Source organism: Elephantulus edwardii, unplaced genomic scaffold (genome assembly GCF_000299155.1).
Source record: "Elephantulus edwardii isolate Elephantulus edwardi_28Jun2011 unplaced genomic scaffold, EleEdw1.0 scaffold00024, whole genome shotgun sequence".
Taxonomy (NCBI): Eukaryota; Metazoa; Chordata; class Mammalia; order Macroscelidea; family Macroscelididae; genus Elephantulus; species Elephantulus edwardii.
Window position 1 is genome coordinate 11270150 of NW_006399774.1, and position 13890 is coordinate 11284039.

The 13890-nt window shown below is 49.2% G+C and overlaps 1 protein-coding gene across 1 annotated transcript in view; it reads left to right on the forward strand.

The window, feature by feature from the left end:
* The window catches only part of ZDHHC14 (zinc finger, DHHC-type containing 14), a 385293-nt gene extending 379641 nt beyond the window's left edge, over positions 1-5652 (forward strand). The window contains exon 9 of the mRNA XM_006882757.1: positions 5251-5652. Coding sequence (XP_006882819.1) covers positions 5251-5652 — 402 coding nt within the window. The remainder of the gene's footprint in view (positions 1-5250) is intronic.
* The last annotated feature ends 8238 nt before the right edge of the window (positions 5653-13890 follow it).

Consider the following 13890-nt stretch of genomic DNA (forward strand, 5'->3'; position numbering starts at 1 on the left):
TGTATGCAGAACAGATCATCCAAGACGCTGGGCTGTACAAGGAGGAATGTGGTATCAGGATTGGTGGAAGAATCATCAACAACCTGCATTATGCAGATGACACAAATTTTGAGAATAGGAACAAGTATAGTTCTCTTTCAGTCAGTTGGCCAGGTTGTTGTCTTCCACATTTCTTGGCATAAACTGGTGAGCACACTAGAGTTGGAACTGCTTATTGGAACATGTCAGCTGATAATCCATCAGTTCCTGGGGCCTTACTTTATACCAGTGTCTTCAGGGAAGTTTGAACCTCTTGTTACCCTCAGTATATAATCAAGAGATTATATACTATTTCCTAAAATGATTCCATGTTATCTGATTCTTTTTGACACAGTGACTGTGTTTTCCGTCCATTTTCTTTCCATGTGTCCTGCATCATTCAATATTTTGCTGGTGGAATTCTTCAGTATTTCAATTCAAAGCTTGAATTTGTTCTTCAGTCCTTTCTGCTTGAGAAATTCCAAGCATTGCCTTCTCTTTTGATTTTCTGACTCCAGCTCTTTGCACATTTTGTTATAATACTTTTTTTAACTTTTTTGTTATGCTTTTTTACCCTTTAAAATTTTCTGCTCATTTATCTTACTTCAGCATTTCTTCCATGTTTTGGCCCCTCTGTGTTCTGGTGCAAGTTTTAGAGTCTCTTCTGGCCCCCATTTTGGGCTTTTCTTCCTTTCCTGTCTTTGTAATGACCTTTTGTTGGTGGGGTTTTTTTGTGTGTGTGTGTTTTTTACTTTATTATTAATTTCAGTAAAAATTTACAGAGGCTTTGGATTTCCATTCATTCATTGTTGCACATTTCTCCCCTCCCAAGACTCCCCCCCAGAACACTACCCTCTTGGAAAAGTAAAAGAAAAATTCTTTCATTGTTTTACAACCCCTCCCCCCAAGTCCACTCCACTATGCAGCCTTCATTCTGGACTCCTGTCACATATTCCGAATCACATATCCATTTTAAACCGTTTTCTCCCTCATCTGTTTCAATGAAGTATACATTATTTATCCCATCTTTCTGTCTCGCTCCAATCCCGATGTCAGTTCTGTTTTACAACAGTAATACTATGCAGTATTTGTCCTTTTGTGACTGAGGTATTTCATTCAGCATAATGTCCTCCAGGGTCACCCATTTTGAATAATATTGCATGAGTTCCTTGTTTTTCAATGCAGCATATTATTGCATTGTGTGAATATATCACAGCTTCTCTACCCATTCGTTTCTTGCTGGGCACTTAGGTTGTTTCCAGCTCCTTGCTATTGTGAACAAAGCTGGGATAAACATGGGTGTGCATATATCTGCTTGGATGTCAGTTATGGTTTCTTTGGGGTATATTCCCAGTAGTGGAATTGCTGGATCAAATGGTATCTCTATTTGCAACTTTTTGAGAAAGTGCCATACCACCTTCCAAAGTGGTTGTACCATTTTACACTCCCACCAACAGTGAATAAGAGTTCCGGTTTCTCCACAACCTCGCCAGCATTTATTGCTTTCTGTTCTGTTAAATTTTGCTGTTCTGTCTGGGGTGAGATGATATCTCCTAGTTGTTTTGATTTGCATCTCTCTTAGAGCCAGGGATTTTGAACATTTCTTCATGTGCTTGTTGGCCATCTGAATGTCTTCTTTGGTGTGAAGTGTCTGTTCATATCCTGTGCCCATTTTTCTATTGGATTATTTACCTTTATCTTGTTGTGATACAAAGTGACACCTTTGCTGGCCAGTCATATATCATTGAAGGGGAGGTGTTGGAAGCAGAATGCACAGAAACAGGCCTCAGAAGGGCGGTGAAACTGGTCCTGGGCTCTGAGCTTCACTGTTGCTGACATTGCGTTGACTTTAACTCATGGTCCAATGGAACAAATGACTCAGTTCCCACTTCATGGTCATTGGAGTCGTGGGGTGTCTTGGTAGACCCACCATGTACTTCTAGTGTCTTCCCCCCTCGGGGCTCCCCTTCCATTGGCTCCATGGAGACCATCGGTCTTTTCTTTCTGCCTGGAAGCTCCACCGAAACCTGTCCTGTGTGGGAGATCTTGCTGAGCATCCCAACATCACAGCAACGTGAAAGAAAAGCCAGACAGGGAGCAGTAACGTCCTTATCTTCAGAGTTAATCCACCCCAGGCAGATGGGAATCACAAGACGCTTCATCTCATGGGGGTGGGGGGCATTTTATCAAGAGGACCCTCTCTGGAGGAAGACATCGTGCTTGGCCAAGTAGAGGGTCATTGACACAGAAGACCCTCAGTGAGATGGACACAGTGTTTACCACATTGAGCTCAAGCACACCAGCCAATGTGAGGGTGTCGAAGGGCCAGTGTGCTCCCTCCTGTCATGAACAGGGTCCCCGTGGGGCCTAACAGACTCAGCAGCACCAGGGAGCAGCGCCACAGGAACGGGTCAGCCTGGCTTTAAGTCAACAAAGGTGGATTAGTAGCTGAAGGCCCCGAAAGGCACATCCGGTGCATCTGAATTAGACAGGATCCAGGGTGTATGAGCTGTACAGAAATTAACTAACCACTGTTGGCAGCCACTTCATTCCAGAAGATTCTGGAGGACGCCCATGAGTACTTGGAAAAGGCGAAAAGGGAGATAGATGGAGTGTGAACACAGTAGAGGATGGACAGGCGAGGAGAGTGGGGGCCGGGTCCACCTCCTCCCTGCGCCTCACTCTTCCCACATGACGTGTCGCGCTGCAGCTCTTCCCCTGCTCTCCCCACCTGTCATCCAGCTGATTCCAGCTCACAGCCACCCCCACGTGTGTCAAAGCAGAACTTCGCTTCATAGACGTTTCAGTGGCTTAATTTTTTTAATGACTTGGCCAGGCCTTTCTCCCAAGGGGTCTCATGGGTAGGCTCTGATCTCAGCAGCTGTGTATGAAATGTTTGTTTCATGCAGAGACTCCTTCCAACTGTTGTTGTTGTTGTTGGGTGCCTTCAAATTGGAACTGAGTCCTAGCTCATCTTATAGTGAGTCTTCAGAGGCAGTATAATCACACAGGAGGAGACTGCCCATCCTTCTCCCATGGAGCAGCTGGTGGATTCGATCTGTGTGCCTTTGGGATTGCAGTGCAGCTTCTTACCACTCAGCCATCAGAACTTCCTTCCCACTGTCCTATCATCATTCTCTGTTAATTCTGTGGAAGCTGGTGGCGTAGTCAGTAGGAACTTGGCTCCTGGTCCAAAGGTTGCATGCGCCTCACTGGTGGTTAGAATCTGTGGACTCCGAGGCAGCAGGCTGGGGGGTCTCCTTCTCTGCTGAGAAGAAGCCCACGGGAGGGTCAGCCAGGAGTCCATTCCAACCAACTTGACGGCGATCAGCTTTGAGCTTCTTGTTTTCATAACAGCTAGTGGGATATGGTTGTCCATTCTGGACAGTGTTTGGTGGAGCTCCTTGGTTAAAACAAGTTTGGAAGCAGGAGTGGCATCCACTTCTGAAATGGCTTGCCTCTGGAAACCCTATGAGCAGTGCTCAGGCCTTTCATTCATAGGGTCGCTATGAGTCCTCTACAACTCAATGGCACCTAACAACAATAGCAATGACAACACAGAGAGAGCTACATTGACCTAGTGGACAGAAAGTTATGCTACCAAGACCAAGGTGGGTGATTTTAATCTGCAGCCCTCAGGCCTGGTTCAAATTGTTTTTTTGTCGAACATTCTTCTAAGTGGTATAGCACTAGTCTGTGCATTGCTGTACAGAGGTAAGTCGGGGTTTCTGTGATGCTAAACACTGTGACACTGATGTGCCAGATGTGATAATGGTCACCCATGGTGGACAGTGTTTGGTGGAGCTCCCCGATTAAAACAAGCTTGGAAGCAGGAGTGGCATCCACTTCCGAAATGGCTTGCCTCCGGAAACTCTGTGTATGAATGAACAGTGCTCAGGTCTTTCGTTCATGGGGTCGCTATGAGTCGTCTACGACTTGACAGGTGAGGAGCATTGTGTCCTGTGTGACCCGCCATGCCTGGGTGCAGACGGGCCCTCGGGGCCATACTGTCTGGACAGGCCGTGTAGGTGCTGTGTAGTTGCTGTCGTGTGGTGAGCCCGGTTTGTGGTGACTCCATGAGTACCTGCAGAGCTACTCCATAGCTGGGCTAGATGCATCTCAGGTGCTGCTGTTCACTACCCGCTGGATTTACCTCCAGAGAACCCTCAGGGTGCAGAGGCTAAGGATTCACCTGTTAACCTAAAGGCCAGAGGTTCAAAGCCACCTGGTGCCCCTTGGGAGAAAGATCAGGCACTCTGCTTCCATAAAAATCTACAATCCTGCAATGCTGTGTTGGCCCTCCAGGGTCATGGTGAGTTAGAATCTACTCGGTGACAGTTTTGTGTTTTGTTTTGTTTTTTAATGAACACTCAGTAAAGTTCTTCATGCCCCCCCCCTTTTGATCCTTACCAGAACTCTATTTGGGAATTATCTGTATTGAGACATCAGAGATGGTGAGGTTGGCACAGCACAGGGTTCAGATCGGCTGTTCATCGGGTCGCTATGAGTCATACTCGACCCGACAGCACCTACTAACATCAACATCCTGGTCGTGTCATCTGTACGGTGAAGCCTTATGTCGCTCCTCTCTGGTGGTTCAAGCTCTGGTGGCCATATGTCAAGAAGCTGTGCTGTAATCCCAAGGGCACGCAGTTCGGGGCCACCAGCTGCTTCACAGGAGAAGGATTGGCACTCTCCTTCCCTGCAATTTACAGCCTCTGAAAACCCACCTATGAAAACTCAGTTATGAGTCAGTTCTGACTCTACATTCAAAACAACAGGAGAAAGATGGGCGGTCTCCCACCTTGCAACATACAACCTCAGAAGCCCAATAGGGGGCAGCTGTGAGTCAGAACTGACTAATGACAGTGAACTTAGACGTGGTTTTGAGATGTGCATCCCCAGAATAGGGAACCTTGGAGACACAGTGGTGGAGGGCTTGGCTGCTAACCAAAAGGTCGGCGGTTTGAACCCATCGGCTGCTCTGCAGGAGAAGGGCGTGATAGTCTAAGAATCCCCATGGGGCCGTCCCACCCTGTCCTGCATGCTTGCTGTGGGTCAGGGAGGACTTGGGTTTGGGGGTGACTCTGGGGAAGGTAGGTGCTGTGTATCCTTGTGGCTGCCCACCCTCCTGCCTGCCCTGGTCCCACTAACTGCTCTTTCTCTTCTCGCCTCCCTCCCTTCCCTCCTCCCTCTGTCCTCTGTCCTCTGCTGGCTCCCTCCGCCCTCCAGTGTGACCAGGACCAGTGCATTCAGAGCACCAAATTCGTTTTGCAGGCCGCGGCCACGCCCCTGCTGCAGAGCGAGCCCAGCCTGACCAGCGACGAGCTGCACGGGCCCGGGAAGGCCGGCCTGGGCACACCGTGCACCAGCCTGACGCTGGGCCCCCCCACGCCGCCCTCCTCCATGCCCAACCTGGCCTCGGAGGCGGCGCTGGCCGACGTGCTGCCCCTCAAGGACGAGCAGGTGGCCCACCAGTTCCTGACCCCCGACGAGGCGCCCTCCCCGCCCCGGAGGCTGGTGCCCGGCAGCCCGCTGGCCCACAGCCGCACCATGCACACGCTGGGCCTGGCCAGCCAGGACTCTCTGCATGAGGACTCCGTGCGGGGCCTGGTCAAGCTCAGCTCCGTGTGACCCTGCCCGGGGCTGCTCCGAGTGACGGGCAGGGGACATGAACCGGGAGGCGAGCCGCACGGTGACCACTCGCCGAGATGCCACCTGCCGGGTGCAGGTGACAGGTCCTGTGGTCAGTGACCAGCGGGGCAGGGGCAGCACCCGTAGCAAGCTCGTGGGCCTCTCTCCCCACCCTGACCTTGGCTGAGGCTGGAAACGGACAAGAAGCCGTTGGGGGAGTTTTGGATATGAAGGGTGGGCAGAGGGAGGGCGGTGTCTCCGGGGGATGCAGTCCGAGGCTGGCTGGCCGTCTGCTGCTCCTGTGACGGACGTTTCGTGCAGGGTTTATGGCGCAGTAGCCAGAGGGAATTGCACTTAAGTGTTACGTTACTAATACTTGCAATAGACCATTGTAATTCCATTTGTTAATTTTCAAATTAAACAAGAACACCTGAAGGGGGCACAGAGCAGCTGTGGGTTTGCATGGCACGTCGCAGTGTGCACTGCGGAGGCATTGGTCTTCAAAAGGAAATACTGCTTTCTCTTTTTATATATCTATTTTGTGACGATCCAAGTGCTGTTTTATTGGAAAGCGATGCAACACGCAGAGACTGAAGGATAGTGACGTCATCTGTCAACTCAGTCAGCTGCAAAGTTCCCAGGGAGGGTGGCCAGGTGCCCCAGGGCTTGCTGGCCAGAGATCACGTCTATGACTTCTGTTTAGATGAGGTTTTGTGTTGTGCCATCCACACCGCGGAGTCGTGACCTCCCTGTGGGACGAAACGGACATCCAATAAAACAGCCTCCTCCGTGGTCCTGTCTGCTGCAGTGCTTCTTACCAGGGTAAACAGACAGAAAGCAGCCTTGGAGGCCTGCAGGGAGGTTACCCTCAGCTGAGGGTCTCTAGCAAAGAATCAGGCCCCAGCATGGTGCAAGCTGTTCATAACCAGCTGCTGGCCTAAAGGTTGGCAGTTCAAATCCACCTAGCACCACCGTGGTCTCAGCCAAGGACACCAAAGCTGGGGTGCTAAGGGTCTGCTCTCACACACAGGGTCCCCGTGGGCCAGAATCTAGTTGGCGGACACACAGGTTAGCAATGAGCCAGGAGCACTTAGAACTCAGGTCTCTGGATTGTGAGTACTTGCGGGATGGTTTCTAGATAAAGAGACTGGCTTTGGGTCCTTTTTCTTTTTTAATTCATTTTAATGAAAGTTTACAGAAACTTAGGGTTTCCAGTCATTCATTGTTGCACTTTTCTTCCTACCCACCCCCTCACCCCAATTCACTCTTCTCCTTGAAAAGTAAATCTCTTTGTTATGCAGTCCCTCCCCCGCAAGTTCACTCCACTATGCAGCCTTCACTCTGGACTTCTGTAATGACAAGAATACCCATTCATATGCCCCTTTTAAACAGTTCTCTCCCTCATCTGTTTGAATGCAGTATACATCATTCCTTCCCTCCTTTTCACACAATGGAATACTATGCAGCATTGAAAAACAAGGAAATCATGAAATATTATGCAAAATGGATGACCCTGGAGGACATTATGCTGAGTGAAATATCTCAGTCACAAAAGGACAAATATTGCATAGGGCCACTGTTGTAAAACAGGACTGACATCAGGGTTGAGGGAAGACAGACAGAGAAGGGTCATTTTTCTTTAAGCATCATCTTGGGAGCCCGTCTTAGAGGACTCCAGGCATTGTGGCTTGTGCAAACAACATGCCTAGTTGCTAACTGAAGCACAAAGTGTCCAGTCAGAGGAAACTTGATACCCTGCGGGGCACAGTTTTGACTCCAACACATGCAGGGTGCCGTGGGTGGGGGCAGTGGTCCAGCCTCAGCTGATTTGGTTTCATTTCAGAGGAATTGGCTTTATATTTATAAAAGTCACAAGATTGTGGGGGAGGATATGCAGGGAGAAGAGACAGTTCAGCTCCTTTTGCAACTCTGTTCTGTAGTCAGTTGTGACAGGGTCCTGGTGAAACACAGAGAAAGAGGGAGATCCCCAGATCCTGATGGTCATGGAATTAAGAAGGCACCTCCTCAGCCTTCATTTACCACCTGAAAGGGAGCTGGGCATACAGCTGCAGGGGGCTTCTGGTCACATGCTAAGTCCATTCCAGTCCAGGACACACATGGCCCTGACCACCTAGCAAAGGCAGGATCCACTGATCAGGAAGTCCCCAGAGAAGATCTGCCTTTACGGGGAGAAAAGGACTTTGTCCTGAGAAAGAGTTGCCATTTTAAATGAAAGGAGATGAGGGAGGTGTAAGAAAAGCACAGTCTCTAGTTTTAATGTGGAATAAAGCCCTTTCACCCTCCTTTTTTATTATTATTCATTTTAATGAAAATTTACAGAGACTTTGGATTTCTGTTCTAGAGCACTAACTTTACAGGTTAAAAAGTCATTGTTTCTGGAGGGGGTGATCCCTGCAGAATTCTTGTATCAATATTAAGATGGTTCACATCTTCATTTTCCATACTTCATACACACACAGAAAATGGAAGCAGTAAATGTTGAGAGGGACATCGTGCTTGGGAGGGTGGAGGGCAGGCACAGGAGGGGAAGACCCTCTATGAGGTGGATTGATTCAGTGACTGGGATAATTGGGATGGGAGTGTCAGAGACAGTGCAATTGGCACAGGATAGAGCAGGGTTTAGGGCTGTTGTACATAGGGTCGCTATGAGTCGCAAGCAACTCGACGGCACATAACAATAACAACCCACAAGTTCCAACCTGTGCCCAGAGGTCATGTCCCACGAAGGGACGGAGCCTCTGCTCCCCACCTCATCCAGTCTCTCAGGCCCTCAGTCATCCAGCTGCACCTTGACCACACAGCCTGAGTGAGAGCAGAATGAACAGACCCTGCTTATTACTGGGAGCTTGTCATGAATCTTCCCGACAACGTCCCCCCACCCCAGTCCCTCTGTTCCTGCCTCCACTCGCCCCTGGAGGCCCCAGGAAGAGGAGGCCCCACTGAGTAAGATGCTCGTGGGGTGACCTGAGCTCACCTCAGCCCTGACTCTCCCATCATCCCCAGCCTGAAAACACAGGGCTGGGATCCTTGTCCACTGGCCTCTAGTGCAGCTGCCCTCCCTGCACCACCTCAGCGCTGCAGCCACTGTGGGGGTCAGCTTTGTGGAGCGGCTTCCTTCTTCCTTACGCAAGCAGCTTTCTCCAGGGACTGACTAGTGAAACGGCCCAAACACAGAAGGCAAAGGTCTCACCCTCCGTGCCTCCAAGCAGCATCTTGTCTGCACTTTTCCGAGGCGGTGGGTTTGTTCTGGCAGTCCCGGGACCGTCAGTGTTCTTTGCTGATACTATAGTGATGCAGTCTCTGTTCTTTAAGGACTTGCATTTCTAGGAGTTTGTAACTCAGTGGTTGCAGTTCCTACGGCCAGCCCATCCTCCCACTGTGAGAAATCCCAAGAATCAAAGACACTCCCTCCTCTTCTTTACCAAGTATCTGCTTAATATTACTCTTGACCCACTCACTCCCCACCACCACCACCCTTGCCCACACTGGATACCATTTATCAAAGAAAGAACGGGATTTTGGTGAAATGAGAAAGGCTGTTTAGGGTCAAGAGAAAGATTAACTTAAATGGGCCAATTAAGAGAATTAACGGCTTAACCCACTGAAGATTAGGTCCCAAGCCCTGATACTGTGGCAGAGAGAACCACAGACTGTTCTGGAATCTTCTCCTCCCTCCAGTGGCAAGGGGGGGCACTTGCCCCAGGGGGTGCATTTCTCATTAATAACCTAGAGAGGTTTTTAGCGTGTTGAATGGCTCTTTCTGGTGGGGCTGAGCACACCTTGATATTTCCACTTTGGGCCCGTGTGCCAGGGATGCCTGTGTGCCGGCCAGCAAGGGGAAGATAAATATTTTACCATGCTAGTAAAGCTGGTCTGTTATCAAACATACACATATTCTGTTGTTTAAAAATTCATCTGCTCTCAGGCTTCTAGAAAATGCTCAAGGGCTCTCGAAGGCCCTTCTGTCTAAGTGCTGGGCCCTGGAGGCAGCTTCAGACCTGAGATGCAGCCTTGCCTTGGGGGAAGGGCGAGGATTGGGGGGACGTGCTGACAGGTCACTCTGCATGAGGTGCAGTGACTATAGCATTACTCAGTCTCGGTGTTGAACCCCTAATTCAGGCACCCAAGAACAGTTTCTAAATTGCACCCCTAAATTAAAGACACACAGACGTTAACAACAGCAAAAGGTGAGCAGACGTGCCTTCCGCCTCTTCTGAGGCCCCTTCCTGTTTGTGACACTCTGGACTGTCATTCCCTGCCTGGCCTGGCGCCCCCGTGGACTTGCGTCTGGCAACAGATGCCCCTCTGGTGGCCCTCTTGCAACGCCCCCATCATCTCCCTTCCACATCTTTGAAAGCAGGAGGCACCAGGGAGATGCAACTGCTGCTTAGTACCTTACCTGCTCCAGGGCTGCTGGCCACGTGCAGCTGTGCCTCCATGTGTCAGGGCACAGGGTGCAGGGCCCACAGGGTTTCCTCCAGCTTCATGCACAGGGATATCAGCCTGGGGGAGTGATGACCATCTCCCTAAGCAGCCCAGGCCCGTCAGTCCTCCCACAGCACAATATACGCAGCTTTTCAGCCCTTGTCCTCCCCCAGCGCTGGGGGTTTGTGGTGACATTGCTGTGTGGTGGGTGTCCCTCAGAAGATGGCACCATCGAGTGTCCCCTCTCCACGTGGGCCCAAGCAGCCTCTGCCTTTGTCCATGCTGAGCTCCTTGGCTTTATCTTCGGCTTCGACAGCATCAAAGGGGCTTTGTCAGAAGTCAGGTGGCCTTGATGACATTGCTTTGGCACGGCCAGAGGGGTGGCCACCTGGGGACCTTGCCCTGGGGTCTCCCCCTCCTCACCAAGAAGAGTTTCCCTGCAACGTGGCTGCCCCCTACTGGAATTCTGCCTGCAAACCACCCTGCTCGGGCCAGCACTGGACAGCCTGGCTTCTTGTCCAGAGCTGGCTGGAGGACACTGGGGATGGAGTCGCACGAGGGGTTCCAGTACCTCACAGCAGGGATATTTGCAAAGTCACTTGTCTCTCCTTCACTCCACTGAGCACACGGTGTGGCCCGTTTGCATCTTGAAAATGTAAGAATTCAACTCTAGAAAGGCAGAACCTCTAGGTCCACAAGAGATTGCCCATCTTTTCCCTGGAGCAACTGCTGGATTTGAACTGCCTGCCTTTGAGCTGGTGCAGGAAAACTGTCAAATACACTTTTCTAATTAATGCCATGCAATTGTTTTGAAACTGAGCCCAAGTCAAAGTGATATTTATATTTTCTCCCCAGTAAACATGTATGATTTGTCAAAGTCTAGTATTTTCTTGTCTGGTGGAGAGAGACTCTCAGATATAGTCTTATAACCCCAGCCCTTTCTCCTCACTCGATGTCTGTGGATGCATGTACACTATTCTCCAAGGCCCGCAAGAAAAGACTGTCTTCTGCTTGTTCCCAAAAACTATACCCCCTCAGTGTCTCAATGAGTAACTTATCATTGAAATATTAAATGAGCTGAGTATCGTTCTCATTCACATTAATGACACAGGTGCTTACAGTTTTGTGTATTAGTAAATCCTCTGCCCCCTTGCCTTGTCCATGGTCCTGTAACTACAGCTAAGATGGGTTTTCAAATTCTCTGGCCATTAATCCAGTCACTGAAAGTAATTGAGAGATTTGACTGGTTCCACATGCAGCTGCCACTGAGCTAGATAAAGGGCCTCCACTGGGATTCCTTCTCCATCTCGGAAAGGTCAAGAGTCACGGTCAGGACAGTGGAAGGAAGGGAATAGTAGGGATGTGGTGGAGACGTTCCCGTCAAGCAATGGGTTTCTGAAAGAAACTTGGTGATGAAGACATTGCCATTTTGAAATCCAAATCCCCGCATCTGAAACGTGGTGAAATTGTGTACATGTATGCTCATTTAAGTGCCTTTCATATCTTGGCCAATGTTTGCAGAATTCATTTTAAACCTGAATGAATGATGGAAGCACTTTTGTCTCCTTTAAAGTTATGATCATTGTCAGGTGCTTTTCAGCCATGTACCCTATGAACAGATCTGAACTGTGTCCTATCCTGACCGTAACCCTGAACATTGTCCAATCCTGTGCCATCCTCACAATCTCTGACACACTTGAGCCCATTGCTATAGTCACTGTGTCTATCCACATGGTTGACAATCTTGCCCTCTTTCACTGACCCTCCACCCTTCCCAGCGTGATGTCTGTCTCCAAGAAATAGCATCTCCTAGGAACATCCCTGAACTATGTGAAATTTTGTCATCTTTCCCTCCAAGAAGCTCTCTGGCTGCACTTTCTCCAAGACATACCCATTTGTTCTTTTGGCCGTCCGTGGCATGTTCAGTGCTCTTCAACACTACAACTCAAAGGAAATAAACACTGCTAGTGGTGCCCAACGCAAGGCTGGTTCTTGATAAGAGAGCTTCTGTGTGGATGCCCACGGTGCAGAGGATAGGATTGGCACACTCAGTAACTCTGTACCACGTAACTGCCCGATTGGCACACTCAGTAACTCTGTACCACATAACTTCCCGTGGGGAAGTGGTTTTCTGATGGTGAATTACCAGAGTCCTTTCTTCCAGCTGCTGTTCTCAGACTTTATAATTCACAAATTGCTTTATAAACTGTGTGGAACTTCAAATCCGCTAATCTGCTTATTCTAGGTTCCACGTCTTAACATACACCGTAGCTTCACCATGGAGGAAATGCGGGCAATTTCTGTTATGTGCTGTCAAATAAAAACCAACCCATAACGGACTCTGTGGTGAGTGTTCAGAGGCAGTAAATCATACAGGAGGAGATAGCAGATCTTTCTCTCAGGGAGAAGCTGGTGGATTTGAACCTCTTGCCTTTGTGATGGCAGTACAACTCCTTACCACTAAGTAACCAGAGGTCCCATAGCAGTAGCTTAGATAAAGAGATGTAAGCGAACAAAGTCCAGAGGTAAGCAACCCAGGGTCAGTGTGGTGGCTGCCCAGTGTTGGCCCTGTGCTGACCCTGTGTGTGTTCTGTGCTGCTCTTAGGGGAGACCTGCTGGGATGCTCCACAGAGAGTCTGCTGCTAATCCAAAGACCGTGCCTCCCTGTCAGATCACATCCACTCGCTGCTTGGCCAGAGGAAGAAGGGAGATTTCCTCCCATGCGATGTGTAGCCTCAGAAACCGAATGGAGGGTGTGCTGTGGTTAGCCAGTCTAACCACTGACTCCATGACGATGAGTTTTAGTTTTGTTTTGATATTTTTTTTAAGTCTTCCTTCAAGCTTACTTTTTGGTTACAAACAGATGCTGCTGTTCCAGCCATCAAATCTACATGCTAGGAAGGGAAAGTAAAAAAAAAAAAAGGTGGGGGGAGTAAATGGATACGAGGCATTTAGGATCACCCACTTTCAAGAAACTCCTTGTAATTTCTCCAAAACCGAGGCACATGACCAACTCTGCCTGCAGAAGAGGCTGCACAATGTGATTCTTAAACTGGACATATTGTCAGTCTCAGAAACCCATTGCTTTCAAGTGGGAACCAACTGATAGTTGACCCTCCTGAGGGATTTTTGAGGCTGTAAATCACATGAGAGGAATGGATTCAGAAGCAGAAATTGAGAATCTCTCCACCACCAAAGAAGAAGTAGAGAACACCAAGTGTAAGTCCTTCAGGCCAAATAGTCCTATGCCAATCAGACCAGGACCTACAGGACCAGCAGCCGCAGCAGAGAGGACCAGAGAACTGGCATAAGACAGAGCTGTCCTTGCGACTGATTTCGGAAGCTGTCCTAAGCGATTGTATCCTGCTGCCAACCTGAATTATAGCCTTTTGACTTTCCTGATAAACACTATAATCATGAGGTGGTCGGGGAGAGTCACATGAGAGGAGGTTTCTCATTTTCCTCCCACATGGTCATTGATGGATTTGAATTGCCAGAGAGGTGTCACCTTTGGTTAGGGGCACACTCCCTACAGAGAATCCCAAAGAAAATAGGAATTCAAAGTTCTTCTAGAAAGGAAGGAGGAAATGCGTGTTTAAGAGGTAAACACAGAACATAATAACCTTGCTTCCTCTCTTACTGGGGTGAGAGGCTGGGGTATGAAAAATGAAAGCTTCTGGCTGAAACACTCTTGTTAATTTTCCCCATCACCCAAAAAGCTCAAGCTGAATGGTCACAAAGGAGCTGTTGCTATGTGCTCCAGAAAGGAAGTTGTTGTTGTTATGTGCTGTC